General features: G+C 53.6%; 1 protein-coding gene across 3 annotated transcripts in view; it reads right to left on the reverse strand.

Annotated features, from left to right (window-relative positions):
• Positions 1–16,595, reverse strand: part of PACC1 (proton activated chloride channel 1) — a 39,446-nt gene that overhangs the window by 3,994 nt on the left and 18,857 nt on the right. For 2 of the 3 annotated variants that reach the window (XM_035010504.1, XM_035010503.1), the window contains exons 3-7: positions 11,062–11,271; positions 9,505–9,656; positions 4,352–4,494; positions 3,312–3,456; positions 1,117–1,224 (exon numbers count right to left, since the gene is read on the reverse strand). In XM_035010504.1, coding sequence (XP_034866395.1) covers positions 1,117–1,224; positions 3,312–3,456; positions 4,352–4,494; positions 9,505–9,656; positions 11,062–11,271 — 758 coding nt within the window. Of the gene's footprint in view, positions 1–1,112; positions 1,225–3,311; positions 3,457–4,351; positions 4,495–9,504; positions 9,657–11,061; positions 11,272–16,595 lie in introns of those variants that run through there. The other variant, XM_035010505.1, reaches the window with a different exon arrangement.

Consider the following 16,595-nt stretch of genomic DNA (forward strand, 5'->3'; position numbering starts at 1 on the left):
GACCCTTACCCCACAAAGCCCTCCGGCAGCTACTTACTGTCTGCAACGAGTCCCTTCACAGCTCTCGCTAAATGTTAAACGCTTCTAGGCCGAGGTGATCTCAGCCCTGGTTTCTGAGTCCCCAGCATGGGAGGTCAGTTCGGCAGGTTGACCGGGGCCAACTGGAGCCTCAGGGCTCGCAGACACAAAACGGTTACACCTGCGCCGCTGTTCGGGGCTGCGAAGCAGCTGAGTGACCGCTCGAGAAAAGCAGGCCTCTTTCGAGCGTGGCCTTTCCCCGGCCCGATGGGCACCTACTGAGCACAGCCTAAGTGGAAAATGTCTCATCACGCACTTTTACGTGTCGAGCTGAAGGCGTCCATTCTTCCACCTGGAACCCGGATTCAGCACACTGCACGCGCCCCTGTGCACATGGCCCTGCCGGTCCACACCTCCCTCCCCGAGGGGGGGATGGGGGGGGTTATGGAGCAGCTCGTGTCACGGGACCCTCTACGTCTGGGTCTCGGCCACGGAAGGTGCTTCCCCGAAGCCACGACTTCAGGACACTTTGGGATTATGGGATTATCTAAATGCCAATCACTATTAGATTGAGGCCTGGCTCTGGTGGATGGTGTGTCTCCCTGGAATGTTCCTTTAGCAAAGCCGTCCCATCATTCTTCCCCAACCCCCTCCCAGACTGAGGCTGAGAACCCGCCATCAATTGACACACTGTTAATTTTTATTTGTACCTTTCTGCTCTGACAACAAATAAGGATTATCCAACAGAGACCCATGAAAAAAGAACGGCTTCCAATAGCCGTCATCTAGACATTAGCTCAATGCGATCCATGCTTTCTACTCTGCTCATTCACTTAACATTACTACCAAGCAAGTACTCTGTACCGAGCACTCTGCCAGACGGCAGATAAACGATGGTGAACAAAAGATGAAGTCCCCACTTCACAAGGCCAACTGTCTAGTGATGGCAAGGCCAATGAAACACAACTAACACAGGACATGAATGTCAGAAATGACAAACTAATTTGTGCCATGAAAGGAGACAAGGACAGCCTGCAAGGATGAGTCAAAATACCTCAACGCAGGGAGTCTGCTCTTGTAACCTGAAGTAATACTCACATCTTGGACTTTCTGGATGAAAGGATCTTTCCATTCAAAGACCACAAAAAACAACTGAGCACTTTTCTCGGCGGCGGGCCTCTGGTCAATGTAGTTAACCACGCTGGTCTAGGTACAGAGAAGAGAAAGCAGTATTACCACCACCTCTGTGCCCCTCCCTAGCCTGGGTCACAGGAAAGGAGAGGGTAGTTAGAGGGATCTTGGACCTCGGTTTCTTCATACCATCTTCTGGATGGAAAGAGGCAGAAATCTCATAAACGACATCCTGAAACTTGTACCAGAGCCGAGACTTTACCCTGCTTTCCAGCTCTTTGGGGAAATGAATAGGATCTGGGATGTACAGCAGGTATTCTGGAGAAATCACCAAAACTGTCATTATGTATCTGGACTCATGATTAAACCATACTCAAGAGTATCATGTTAAGGCATAATCAGAAGCCACAGAAACCTCAAACTTCAAAATACTTGATCTTAGAAGCAGAGTATTTCAACCTTCAGGTCTATAGGGACAAAGTTCAACCTCACAGACCCACCCAGCTGAGCATTCCCTGTAAATATTTAGTAGGCGTGCTTGGTAAGATCTGGTTATCAATTACTAGAAACTCTGCCTGGTGTCACGGAGAGCAAACAGGTTCCAGGGGCAGAAGCCCAGGTGCAGCCGAAGGGCCGTGTCCAGCCCTGAGCTGAGCCTCACTTAGCCCCTTGCCACACAGCTGGCAAAGTGCCGACGCCACTGAGGGGTGGTCAGAATCAAAGGAGATAATATAGACCTTAAGGATTTTAAACTTTAAAACACTCTATAAAAAAACTTTTAAACTTTGTGCAAAAGAGTTCACGTCACCCATCAAAACACTTCCAATTTAGACAATACCGAATGGCACAAACATTCTAAAATGCATAGGTTCGCTGGGCCTTCGGCCCCTTTGCGTTCCGGTCACAGGGGAGCTGCGGGGGAGCCGGGAGGCTGCACCTAACTGCAAGGTGCACGTATCGAGTCTCCTTTTCTCAGCCGCTGTGGGGACAGATGAGGAAGGTCCTGGGGGTTCTTGGAAAAAAGCGTGCAGTAAAAATCCAGAACGTGACAGTTATCTGACAAACGAGAATACTTCAAGGATCCATTGCCAGGGGAGTTGCCACATCCCAGGGCAGGAAAAAAGCCTGTCCTCTTGAAGAAAACCGGCTTCAAGCCCTTCCCAAAGGTCTCTAATCTGGAGTGGTCTGAGGACCCAGGGGCAGGGAAGGGGCCTTGGCTTCTGGCCAGTGACAGCCGCATCGATGGAGTCGGTCCTTCTACTCCAACCCAGACCCTTCCCGATGCTGCCCCTCGAAGTCCAGCCCAGTGAAACGTCTCCAGGGAGGAACAGAGGTTTCTAGAACAGACCCGTCTCCTCACTGCCTCAGCAGGCACCCAGCCACTGATACACAGGATGGCTGGCTCCGAGTGTGGATGTGGGCAGGGGCGCGGCCACGGCCAAGGTGGAAGTCCCAAAGGTAGGGGTGCAGCCTTGCTTTCAGTGGCAACTGACAAAAACAGCCCTGCTGCGGCAACCAAGATGCCCTCTCCCTCCATCCCCACTGCCAGGCCTCTTCCCCGGGGCCTCTCCCATCTACCGCCGGGACTGTGGCTAGAAACCCCTGGCGCATCCCGGGGCTCCAGGCCAGGGGGCGGAAAGGTTTCAATCGCACTGCCCGTTAGGATCATGTTTTGAGCATATACCCAACATATACATGACTTTTTCAGAAGTGATGTGACGTTATTATTACTGTTCTAATGTGACACACCTTTCAAAACATTCAGAAATAGAAAAAGGATGATAAAGAAATTAATACAAGAAGAAACCTAGTATCCCCGCCCCCCCCCCCGCATCCCAACGGATCCTCACGTGTACAACCTTCAGAGGCCACCGGACCTAGCCTCCCCCTGCACATCACCCGTCTTCCATGTGGCCGGCAGCCTCTGAGGGCCAAGCACCCGGGCTGTGAGGGGCCAGTCACCTGCTCTACTTGGCCCACGTGTTTGCTGAGGACCGACAGTGGCCCGGGGAAGGGCCTGGGGAACACGAATCCCCCCTGCCACGGGGTCCCTTCCCACTCCAAAGACCGCCCAGAGGTCATCTCTTCCACAAAGCTGCTCTCCACCCCCGAGTCGAGGCTGGAGGCGGCCAGCGGCAGACCTCGAAGCCAGTGCCACCTACCTCCTGCCGGAACTCCACCGCCTCCCGCCCGTCCTCTTCCTTCGTCTTCACCAGGGACATCTTGACCCACGTGCGGAAGCCCCCGGAGAACTTCCAGCTGGAATAGGCGCTCTCACAGGCCTGCATGAAGCCCACCCTGTCTGGGCTTGGAAGGCAGAGAACAGCAGACTCGACCTCGGCCAGACTCGAACCCCAGCCCCCACGTGGAGCCGGGTTCTTGGCTGGCACCGCCAGGATGCTGCCCACTTCCTGCTTCCTTTCCAAGCTCCAATCTGGGTTTGCAGACGCAGGAAGAGTTGTCACCCACTGCGAGGCGGCCCCCCGTGGGGGAGTCCCTCCTCCTTCCCACCTGCTCCCAGAGCACTGGCCCCGGGAATGCAGGTGCGCCCGCCAGCCTCCTCCTGGGAGGCCCAATGAGGGGGACGTCACCGCACGGGACACCTGTGGCTCTGCGCGGGGAGGTCAGGGGGACAGATGGGGCGGAAGACGCCACGGCCAAGGCTCCAAGCTCCAAAACGGAAGGACGGAGCAGGGGTGTGTGAGAGGGGGGAGGTGGCCCACGGCCTCAGGCAGGGGAGCGCCCTCTCCTCCGTGGTGACTGCCACCCCACTTCCCTTCAACGGGGCCCCGGGCTCTGCGCGACCTGGAGGCCGGGGTCACGCCGGCTCGGGCACGTGAAGAAAACGCTCACAGTGCCAACAAGCACTCCGGGCCCCAGAGAGGGGCTGGCGGGTCCCCCCCAACGCACCGCCTCCCCCCCCGGGCAGATAGGAACTTTCATCCCCATATTAAACACACATGGCAAACACACACTGAGGGCTGACACCGCAGTGGAGACCTGGCCTGTGACTCGGGTGGCACACAAGGTCCCGGCTGTGACAGGACCAAGACCCTCGCCTGCGAGTCCGAACGCACCCCACACCGGACCTGCTGCGCTTTGTGAAGGCAGGTCCCGAGCCACTGAGTTCCAGGTCAGTCCCCTGGGCAGTGCCCGCCCCCACCCCAGGATGGGCCCGCCCGCTGCGGACTTGAAAGGCCACCTGTGCAGGAACTCCTGGAAAGACGAGAAGAGGAGGTAATCGATGGCACTGAAGTCCTCGCTACTCTCATTCAGGCGGAACTGGAGGAACACCAGCTCCCGCTTCTTCACCTCGCGGGGCCCCTGCACAATCAGGGCGGATTTCTGCAGAGACACAAAGGCCACGATCAGCCCTGGAGGAGCCGCGGCTGCTATGCTCCTGACCGCACCCCACCCCCCGCGACACTGTGACTGGAAAGCCCCTCGCCCGGCGGACCCCAGATGACCACAGGCCACCCCCGCTGCTGTCTGTGCTCGCCCCTGCTCAGCCCCGCGGGGCGGCCCTCTGGGTACCAGCCGGACCAGAGCTGAGAGCAACTGTCCTCCGTCCACTTTTCTCGGTGGTGGCCTGCGCCAGGGGAGCCCTCTGAGAAGGGACGCTAGTGGGGCGCCTGGATGGTCCAGTCCGCTGGGCGTCTGACTCTTGACATTGGCTCAGGTCACGATCTCAGACCTGCCACGGGGTCCCTCGGAGTCATGAGATCGAGCATGAGTCAGGCTCCCTGACTCTGCTTGAGATTCTCTCCCTCTTCCTCTGCCCCTCCCCCTGCTGATGCGTGCTTGCTTTACTTAATTAATAAAAAGGATGCTAGCTTACATCCATTACATGTACAAATGTTTTCTTCCAGTCTGTCACTTTTCCATCAACTTTCTTTCTAATGTCATTTGTTACATGAAGCTTTAAATTTAATACAGTGATATCTATAAATCTTTTTCTTTATGGCTCTGGGTTTTCTTGCCAAGGAAAACCAAAATTACATCAACGGTCTATATTTTTCTGTTTTTTTAGAGATAGAGTTCGAGCATGAGAGCACGCACGGGGTGGGGGGGCAGGGGGAGGAGGGGCAGAGACAGAGGGAAAGAGAGAATCCCAAGCAGACCCCCCACTGAGCCCACAACCTGATGCGGGGCTTGATGTCACGACCCTGAGATCGTGACCTGAACCGAAATCAAGAGTCAGATGCTTAACCGACTGAGTCACCCAGGAGCCCCTCTCCTATATTTTATAACACTTTTTTTTTTTTAAAGATTTTATTTGACAGAGAAAGACACAGCGAGAGAGGGAACACAAACAGGGAGTGGGAGAGGGAGAAGCAGACTCCCTGCCGAGCAGGGAGCCCGATGCAGGACTCGATCCTGGGACTCCAGGATCATGACCTGAGCCGAAGGCAGTCGCTTAACCAACTGAGCCACCCAGGCGCCCTATTTTATAACACTTTTTAAACGTTTTTACATTCAGACACTTCATATGCCTGGCTTTCAGTTTTGTATCTGGCATGAAATAGGGACAGACGCAGGTTTGAGCCCCAGGTTTACACTGTTCTGCCATCTGTCCAGGCAGGTCTGCGGCGCTGCTCCCCGTCCCCAAACCTGGCGGGTTGATCGTTGTACAGGCACTCTTCTAAGAAGACTTTTTAAAAACCAGAATGTTAAATTCCGTGAAAAAAATCAACTGGGACTTTTAACTGATGACACTGGGTTTATAGATTAACTTGGGGGAAAAAAATCTTTACGTCAATAACTTTGATCAATGCTCTACGGACATTTGAAGAGTGAGCACCGTCAAGCACAAAGTGTTACACACGCTTGCTCTTAATTCATGAATTGTGAGGTTCAATTCTTATCCTTACTCCTTTGCATCTGTTTGATCTGTGAACGTGAGGGAGCAAAGTACGCATTTAGTCACCCTTTAAGGCGACGGGTATTTTTTATTTCTAACGGGCTTTGCCTAAAATATACGAGTGGAACGCTGTTTTGCATATACAGATTTCTGACTCTTACATCTTAGTGGAGAGTCCTATATTTCTTTTTTTTTTTTTTTTAAAGATTTTATTTATTTATTTGCAAGAGAGAGAATGAGAGACAGCACGAGAGGGAGGAGGGTCAGAGGGAGAAGCAGACTCCCTGCCGAGCAGGGAGCCCGATGCGGGACTCGATCCCGGGACTCCAGGATCATGACCTGAGCTGAAGGCAGTTGCTCAACCGACTGAGCCACCCAGGCGCCCCCTATATTTCTTTTTTATCCGTATTAACCAACCCTCTCGGAGCCCTTTGCACCTGGTATTCCAGTTCGACTGATGCGAAGCCGCCCCTCACGCCTGCCTCTTGTTGCATTTTCCCGAGAGATCTCTGTCCATTGTAATCTCAACCTTTCCGTGACACGTCGAGGGGCGGCAGAGAAAGCTAACTGTCCCCACCATCCACTTCCTCCTGGAGAACCAGAACCGCTACCCCAATCCCGGATTTCGGGGGCACGGCCGCCCTGCTGGGGCCTCCGTTCTGGCCCCGTCACATGATGAAGTTCCTGGAACGCGCACAGAAGGGACTCAGGCGAGTCCGCACGTGCCCGTCACGGCGAGCCAGGGCTGCCCATGAGGCCCAAGAGCCTGCCCTGCGGATGGCGGAGCGGCGGACAGAAGCCATCGCTCACCGCCCCCGGCGCCCCCCGCCCGCACGCCCCGCTGGCTCCAGACTTCTCTCTGGTCTCGGCCACCGTGTCTGTCTGGGGTGTTTTTGCCCAGCAGCTCGGCCTAGTCTCTGCCCAACACACAAGCTACTTTCTGGAACTGGAATGCTCCGGGAACCAACCGAAAGGGGGCAAGGCCTTACCATTTGGACCCCGGGGACACGGCAGGCAGTGAGGAACGGAACGGCTCCTACAGGCTGGGACGGCGGTGGCCCTAACTGTGGTAAAAGTGCACTGCACTGAGGGCACGAGGGAGCCGAGGAAACACGAGAACCGGAAGTCTGGCGAAGCAGGTCAGAGGAGGCCCCCGGTGGGCCGCTTGCACACAGACCGGCCAAGATGCGAACAGCCGGAAGCCCACCCATTTCCCAGACGGCGCGCTGCAAACAAAGGGGGCGGGGGCGGGAGCCAGAGGACAAGCCAACCTCCAAGGCCTCGGCGGCAGGGGTGTGGGGAGGTGGGGGCATATTTTCCGATGTCCACTCCAGGCACGGCCACGGAGGACCTCCACCAAGGCCGAATCGGCCAGGGGGCTAACAGAGCGCACAGACGCCTCTGACCAAGGAGCTCCCTCGGGCCCTGCACAGGCACCACAGGCCGCCCCCAGCGGGCCTCACCGGCGCCCCCCAGCTGCCGTGCGCTCGCCAAGGCCCCCCTTCCGCACGGGAGCTCTCCTGTGCTTCCCTGTCGATCCCCCCCCCCCCCCGCCGCCCCCTGCCGCCTCACCGCCCCCTGCTGCTTGGGTGGGGGGCCTGGCGTCCAGAGAGGCCAGACCCCTCCCAGTTCACGGCCGGACCGCAAGGAGCCACATCCCGAACCGCTGGAGGAGACTAAGCATCACCCGGGGCTGCAGGCGGTAACGGCCTTCAACGTAGTTTCTGTGCCGACACCCCTCCTTGTGTGCCCCGATTTCATGGGTGTTCGTCATATTTAAATCACGTAACTACTGCCTAAGTGCAACCGGCACCGTCAGGTGTGGGAACGAGCGCGAGGGGCTCCCGGGCGGCGCCGCTCAGTCGGGGTGCCAGGGTCCGGCCACCCCGACTGCTCTTCCTTAACGTTTCTAAAAATTACGTTCCTTTTCATTTCGATTAGCATCCGTTTCCTTATTCTGTCGAGTCCATTCTGTTTGCTCCTCTTAGTCCTCTTCTATGCTGTTGGTTCCCGTCAATGTCTAATGGGCCTTAATTCTCCATTCCCACTTCTGAAGGTCAGGCCAGGGTGACGAGCACAGGTCTGGGGTGCGGGTGCCCTCCCCACCGGGTTCTCCCACGGCCGGCGCTCGCCGGGGCTGATGCTCCGTGGCAGTGGGCAGGCAATGCCAGCTGGCCGGGTACTTGGTGGATTTCTCTCCTGGGAAGAGATTCCTCTCCGGTACCTGTCACCCCACTCTGCCATGGAGGCCCAGGCTCAAGTTCTGCTCCGTTTCCCTCTGCTGCCCCAGCACCCAAGCAGGGAATCTCCCCTGAGGCTCCGCAGAGAATGTTCTTACCCAGAAGCAAACGCTATGCCCAGCGGCTCTGCGCACCCTGGGAGGGCAGGGGGCACAGCAGGTCCCGCCAACCGGCAACCGGCAGTCCTGTGATGACTGTCCCGTGATGACTGTCCCAACCACTGCCCCGACCGCTGCCCTGCCCTCTGAGCCTGCCAACGGGGAGCTGGGAGCCGGAAGGAGGGCTTTCCCCTCCCCCAAGCCTCTCCTGCGCCTGTTTCAGGGTGTGGGCTTTCTCTGGTCTGTTTGCTCGGTCCACCTGACCCAATCTGTGGTTTACACCAGTTCAAAATGTCTCGTCCACTGGTGATACCTGTTCTGGGTTTGTGGGGCTGTCATGGAAACTTTATAGTTTCTGCCGGATCTTAGGAGGAAGCCTAGAGTAAATGTGAACAGAACCATCCCGGCGGGACCCTCCACCTTCGACCCACCCCGAGGAGCCACGGGAGCTCTCCTCCTCCGGCCATGCCCCGTCCACAGCTCGCCTCCCGCCGCTGCGGGGGCCGGGGGGAAGGCACCTGCCCCCCCAGACACTCCCAGCTACCGGAACTGTGCACAGACACAGACAAAGCATGCTGCCGTCTCTACCGGAAAACCTGTCCTCAGCCCCGTGCAATCCTCTCTGAAACGAGGACACAGGGTGCAAAAGAGAAGATGTAAATAAATATAAAATTCCTTCCCTGCCTTCAAATCCCTGCGCAGGTGCCGCCGGGGCCCAGGGTCCTCGTTGCCAGTCCGGCGTCTTTACATTGGCCTATTTATCTCAAAGTACGGATTCCCAGGCCCCGCGCCCAGGAACGAATGATTCAGTTGGCCCCACGTGGCAATTCTGTTGGGCACTCAGATATAGGACTCCCTCCACGACACCACACTGGCCTCACCCTGCAGCCCTTTGTCCTTCCGTCAAGGACAGGATCTTATCTCGCTGTCAGGAATCCCTGAGGATCATTCGGAGAATGCGGAAGCCCCCACAGCCCTTCCTGACGCAGGCCAGCCAGGCATGGCCATGACTCCAACTGGGACAGCCTCGTGGTCGCTGGGGGCCGAGGGCCTGCACAAAGGGAGCGTGAGCGGCCTCGTGGCAGAAAGAAGACCGAGGGCCACGGGGCGCAGGGCTGACACCTGCCCAGGCCTGGCACAGGGGGACGGGAGTTACCAGGGTCTGGTTGGAAAAAGGGTCTGTGTAGTTGATCCTCTGGGTGGTGCAGTTCATGTCGCCTGGCTGGCCAGGGCTCCTCAGAGGCGGAATGACCTCGTAATGGTGCTTGCAGCTGAGCAGCTGGGCCTGACCCGGGTACAGAGCAATCCCTAGGGGGCACAAACAGGAAAAAGGGCATGTCAGAAGTCACAGTCCCCGGCCACACCCCTAAAATCACATCACACACCTTTTCACACCCACCAACAACCCAAGTTCAAGACTCCCCAGGTGACGGCAGAGGAGGGAGAAGAAGAGGATTATGGGGGTGGGGAGCCACATGGGCTGCCCTCAGAAAGCCCTACTCGAACGGAAGACACAGTCCCCCTTCCCAGAAAGCCCCTCTCCCGGCCTCCCTGGCGCCTGCACCAAAACCCACCCTACTTCACAGCCCTGCTCAGCACACCCTGAGGGGGCCTCCGTGACGGAGCCTGGCAACGCCAACCGCCGGCGCCCGCATCCACCTGCGGATTCACTGGGAGGCCCCCGGCTGTGGGCCTCCCCACGGCTCACTATGCCTCTCACCTCCCGCTCGATCGGGGGCTCCGGGTGTGCGAGTCACACCCCGACAGTCCCTCCCTCCCCTCAGCCAGAGCACCCCACCCCGGGCTCTACTGACGGTAGCTGTCCAACCTGAGAGCGGTGTGTGACCCCAAACACGGGCAGAGCTCAGAGAGACCCAGAGATCAGGAAGTAAAACCCGCAGATTAAGGGACCAGAGCAGACCCACAGAGCAGAGGGACAAACACAAGACAGGGCAAAGATGGGCGAAGCAGCTGCGAGCTGCACACTTTCCAGAAGCCCAGGGAAACGGCACCCGAGGCTCTGGCTTTGCCCTATCGCCAGGCCATCCAGAGGGTGAGTCGGGCATCCTGTGGGCAGCGCAGGTGCACACAGCAGGTGGGCACAGCCCGAGCCCCCAGAGCTCATGCCCACACTTCCAGAGCCCGGCGCCAGCCTCACGGCCCTGAGGCAGACACCCCACTCCACGGCAGAGGTGACTGCCTCCCCGGGGACTGGCCTCCCGCTGGGACAGGAAAGGCAGGGAGCCCGCTCCCCAGGCAGGGCCCCAACCACCTCTGGATGGCTTTACCTCCCCTGCCACCCGTCCCTCCCACGGCTCTTCCTCACTAGCTCCAGCCAGGCTAGACACATCCTCTCCAGGGAAGCCCTCTGCCTCCCTGTACTCGCCTTTGCTCCCACTGATCCCCCTCCCAGAAAAACTCTCTTCTCATCTATCAAAGCCCGGCTCAAATCCTATCTCTGTGCAAAGCCTTCCTTGCCCACCCCAGTCACGAGCGACCACGCCCGGCCCTGTCCACCCCTCTGCTCGGCACAGGACACGCTCTGCTGGGGACTGACAGCAGCTCCCTGCATGTGTCCTCTACATCCAGGCCGTGCCCGGGCTCCTCCGGCTGCCTGTGGTGCCCAGCACGGTGGGCGAGTACAACGGGGGCTCCTCTGTAAGCCAGTGGCCCAGACCTGGGCCCCGATGCTCGCCCGGGACAGGCTCTCTACCTGGGGCGTCGTAGCGATCCACCTCCTTGTAAGACACCGACATGACAGGGTGCTTGAGCTTCTCACGGAAGTCTGTGATGGTCTGGTAGACCAGGAAGACGGCCACCGCCATGAGCAGCAGGTAGATGAAGATGAGCAGGACCGAGAAGACGTTCTTCAGGCAGGCCTTGCTGAAGCGGATGCTGCTGGAGGCCGACTCGCTGTCCAGGGCTGAACAACAACATCACACCGGTGACCCGGAGCCCAGGGGCAGGTGCAGCCAGAGACGGCCGGCAACCTCCAGGCCCTTCACCCGCTTTACCAAGGAGGCAAGGTCACCCGCACCCCCGACCCTCCCACCTCAGCTCCCTCCCCCAAATCATAACGCGCGGCACATGTCGACATTCACCGGGCACTTACTGCGCCAGAAAGGGGGCTCTAAGCAGAAGGAGACCGTTACTCTCTTTAAGAACCTCCCATCTGGAGAACAGATCACAATCCAGTATGGAAACCGGCCCCAACCGGTTTTTCTGGCCTTCTCCCTTACCACTCTGCTCCTCCAGCACCTCCAGCTCCAGCTGTGCTAGATGACTTTCTGTCCCTCCAGCGCGCAGAGCCCCCCTCGGCCCCAGCCCATCCCCGTGCTTGGCCTGAAGCGCTTTTCTTCCACAGCTGACTCCTAACTCACACTTCAGGTTCTGATTTGGAAGGCCATCTCCTCGAGGAAGCCTTCCCGGACCCATACACTGGTTGGAGGACCCCTTTGTCAGTGCTCCCAAGGCACCCTTCACAGCCTCTCTCGTCTGTCTGCAACCTCACTATCCGTGGCATGTCTTTCCATCCTCCTCGGCTGTGAGCTCCGTGAGGGCAGGGCCAGTCTTGCTCACGCTGAACCACTAGCCCTTCACAACGTGCCCTGGAAGAGAGCGGCATCCTGCATGTCTACGGTAAGTGACTCGACGGCTGGGTAAATGTGTCCTGATGCCATCCCCACAGCACGGCTCTGCCTCTCCTGCCTGCACTCAGACCGCCCCCAGCCTCGATTATGCTCTGCTACAGACTAAATTATGTGTCTGCCCAAAAAATTCATACCCTGAAGCCCTAAACTCCAGTGTGACTGCGCTTGGAAATAGGGCATCTTTTAAGGAGATTAATTAAGGTTAAATGAGGGCATAACGGTGGGGCCCGGATCCAATAGGACTAGTGTCCTTATAAGAAAGATGAAGGGACACCAGGGACATATACACACAGAGAAAAAGCCCCATGAGGACACAGGGAGAAGGTAGCCATGTGCAAGCCAAGGAGAGGGGCCTCATGAGAAACCAAACTTGGCCAACACCTTGATCTTTGATTTCCAGTCTCTAGAACTGAGAAAAAAAAAATGTCTGTTGTTTCAGCCACCCAGCCTGGGGTTCTTTGGTACAGCACCCCAAGCCGACTGAGACATTCCCATGCTGCTCTCTGCATTGTCTCTACTCTTCGGCCGAAGCTGGAGCTCCGAGGAGGCTCCACAGTGGCTGAGCCCAAAGCTGAGGACAAGTGTGAAGGTAAGTCCAAAAAGGTATGTGCTTGGCTTCTGGCTTCCACCAATGACAGAGTAGCTTAGTCACACCATCCTCCTACAGACAACAATTACAAAGTTTGACCAAATCCTTAAAAGTTATGTGAAGGCACTGGGGAGCGATCAAAAGCAGGCAGAAATGAGAAGAGTCGACCTTGGAAGGAAAGCAACTGCACCTGATCAGACTTATACATTTGCATGTTGTGCCTGAGGGCATGTCCCCATCTCTAGGGGGCGCAGTTCCCTGTGGCAGTGGGCAAAGTGCAGGGTTGGCAGAGCAGTCAGAAAGATAAGGGGAACCTTGAAAGGGATGGGGAGGGTGAACCCCCAAATCTGCAAGTAAAATATGTTCAAATTCTTGGCTGGAGACCCCAGGGGGCCCAAGAAAAAAAGCAGCAACTGGAAACAAAAAGAACTGAGTGGAGATTCCAGCTGCTGCTAGTAGAGGGGACCCAGGAATTGGAACTTGAGTTTCATCACATTAACTACCTGCTAAGACAAAAGCCCTTCAGAGGACTGTAACAGAATCCAGAACCTCCACACTGTACCATCACCATGTCTACTGTTAAATCAGAAATCACTAGACATGCAAAGAAACAAGAAAACATGACCCAAACTCAAGAAAAAAGTAGTGTATAGAAACCAAAGCCAAGATGACCCAGATGTTGCCATCGGCAGACAGGAACTTTATAGCACTTGAAGGAATTAAAGGAAAATATATAGATAAGGAATGGACAAAGGGGGAATAGAGAAATAGAAACTATAAAAAAGAACCAGGGACACCTGGGTGGCTCAGTCAGTTAAGCAACTGCCTTCAGCTCAGGTCATGATCTCGAGGTCCTGGGATCAAGCCCCACATTGGACTTCCTGTTCAGCAGGGAGCCTGTTTCTCCATCTCCCTCTGCCCCTTCTCCGCCCCCCACCGTGCTCTCTCTCAAATAAATAAATAAAATTAAAAAAAAAAACCAAATGGAAATTCTAAAGCCGGAAAGTAATGAAATGAAATGAAAAATTCCCTGCACTGTCTTAATAGCAAAAGAAGGCAGGAAAAAAAGAGTCAGTGCATTTGAAGTTAAATAAACACAAGTTAAACAATTTGAAAAAAACAACTGAAGGAAAAACTGAACAGAGTTTATCTAGATAACTGTGGGACAATATCCAGCAGTCTAACAACATCTAACTTAAGAGAGAAAATGGGTCACAAAGAGTATTTGAAAAAATAATGGCCCAAACTTCCCAAAACTGGAGAAAAGAAACATCAATTTGCAGATCCCAGAAGCTCAATACATGCCAAGCAGACTAAATAAGAAACCGCTCCCAGGCAAATCATAGTCAAACTACAAACGCAAAGAGAAAAAATCCTGAGAGCAGCTAGAAAAAAAAAAAGACAAATTACATAGAGGATATTATATCTAATGACAGGTAACTTTTGATCAAAAATAATGGAGGCCAAAAGACAATGGAATATCCTTAAAGGGCTGGAAGAAAAAAATTCTGTCAACCATGAATTAAATCCCAGCAAAACTAACTTTCAAAAAATGAAGGTGAAATAAAGATATTTTCAAACATAAAAGCTGAGAGAATTCATCACCAAAAGATCTGCACCACAATGCATGTTAAAGAAATTCTGAAAGCCAAAGGGAACTAACACTAGATGATAACTCTCAAACATACAGGAAGGAATAAAGATCACTGAAGTGCTAAACAGGTGGGTAAATATGAAAAGCTGCTTATGTATTTTTAAAACATAAGACTATCTAAGGCAAAAATTATACAATATCATAAGGTTTATAAGTTGCAGGAAAGAACGGAGAAACAAAAAATACACGAGACAAACAGAAAACAGCAAAATGGTAGAACCAAATCCAACTATATCAATAATTACATTAAACGTAAACAGACTAGGGGAGGGTCTGAGATGGCAACATAGGAAGACCTTGAACTCATGTCCTCCCACAGTCACATCAATTCTACACCCAGATATAGAGCAATTCTTCCTGAAGAACTGGCTGATCCAACAACTTCTGCAAAACAAAACATAAAGGGACCACACAGAGAAGGGCACAAGAGCTGGGAACACAGTAACAACAGGCACGCCTCCCCTGACACTGAGGACTGGAGTAGAGAGGAACAGCATTGAGGGACCCTGTGCAGATTCACCTGCCCTGGGGCACAGAAAAAAAGCTGTGGTTTAAAAGGCTTAAATGACTAAAGGCGAAGGAAACCCATTCACTAACCCTAGAGCCTCTGACAAATGGTGGGGAAATTGCTAGAATTTTCTCTGGGGTCAGAGGTGCTGGAAAGCACCACCGTTTATGTTGCCCCTCCACCTTGGTAGACAGATGGGAGCAGAGGCTAGACACTTGAGCCTGCCTACTGCCTCAGTGAGCTTCAGGCCCCCAGCCCATACCAGCTCTAGCCATATTCCCAAGGTGCCCCCCTCAACCCATGCCTGCTCAAGCACCAGGTGCCCCCAGCATGGCACACCCCAGACCTCCATCCCACCCTCACCTGTGCCAGCTTCAGTTTTCCCTTCCAGGGTGCCCCCTGCAGAGAACACCCAGGGACCCCGAGTTGGCACCCACTAGAGCTCCAGTCAGCCAGCTAAAGCTACACCCAGCCAGGCACACACAGTCTATGCAGATAAGTTCCTACATGAATGTTACTCTTTCCAAACAGGGAGAGGCAGATGTTTCACCTAATTCATGGAAACAAACACAGAAGATCAAACAAAATGAGCAGACATATAAACATGCTCCAAACAAAAGAACAAATCTTCAGAAAAAGAACTAAACAAAACAGAGATAAGCAATCTACCTGATTAATAGTCATAAACATGCTCACGAGACTAAAACAGGAGTGGATGAGCTCAGTGAGAAATTCAACAAAGAGAAAGAAAACATAAAAAAGAACCAACCAGAGTTGAAGAATACAGTAACTGAAATGAAAAATACAGGAGAAGACATCAACAGCAGATTAGCAGATACAGATACAGAATGGATCAGCAATCTGGAAGAAAGGATAATGGAAAGTACCCCCTGAACAGCAAAAAGAAAAAAGAATTTTAAAAAATGAGGATAGGTTATCGACAGATGAATGGATAAAGAAGATGTGGTGTGTGTGTGTATATACACAGTGTGTGTGTATACATTCCACTGTGTGTGTATACATTCCATTGTGTGTATATACACACACAATGGAATACTACTCAGCCATCAAAAAAATGAAATCTTGCCATTTGGAATGACATGGATGGAACTAGAGGATATTATGCTAAGAGAAATAAGTCAATCAAAGAAAGACAATTATCATATGACCTCACTCATATGTGGAATTTAAGAAATAAAACAGGATCACTGGGGAAGGGGGGAAAAATAAAACAAGACGAAATCAGAGAGACAAACGATAAGAGACTCTTAATCATAGGAAACAAACTGAGGATTGCTGGGGGGATGGGGTAACTGGATGATGGACATTAAGGAGGGCACATGATGTAATGAGCACTGGGTATTATATAGGACTGATGAATCACTGAACTCTACCTCTGAAACTAATAATACATTATATATTAATTAATCGATTTAAATTTTTTAAAAGTGGGATATAGTGGGTGCCTGGGTGGCTCAGTTGGTTAGGTGACTGCCTTCGGCTCAGGTCATGATCCTGGAGTCCCGGGACTGAGTCCTGCATCGGGCTCCCTGCTCAGCAGGGAGTCTGCTCCTCCCTCTGACCCTCCTCCCTCTCATGTGCTCTCTCGCTCTCATTCTCTCTCTCTCAAATAAATAAAATCTTTAAAAAAATTTTTTTTTAAGTGGGATACAGCTGTTATAATATTAAAAATCTTAATTTTGAAAACATTAAAAATCTTAAGTGAAAAAAAAATTGAGAATAGGTTACAGGATCTATGAGGCAACTTCAAGTGTATTAACATTTGCATTATGGGAGTCCCAGAAGAAGGAAGAGAAAAGGGGCAGAAAACTTATTTGAAGAAATA

This window comes from Mirounga leonina, unplaced genomic scaffold (assembly GCF_011800145.1).
Source record: "Mirounga leonina isolate KUSES-001 unplaced genomic scaffold, KU_Mleo_1.0 Mir_154, whole genome shotgun sequence".
NCBI lineage: Eukaryota > Metazoa > Chordata > Mammalia > Carnivora > Phocidae > Mirounga > Mirounga leonina.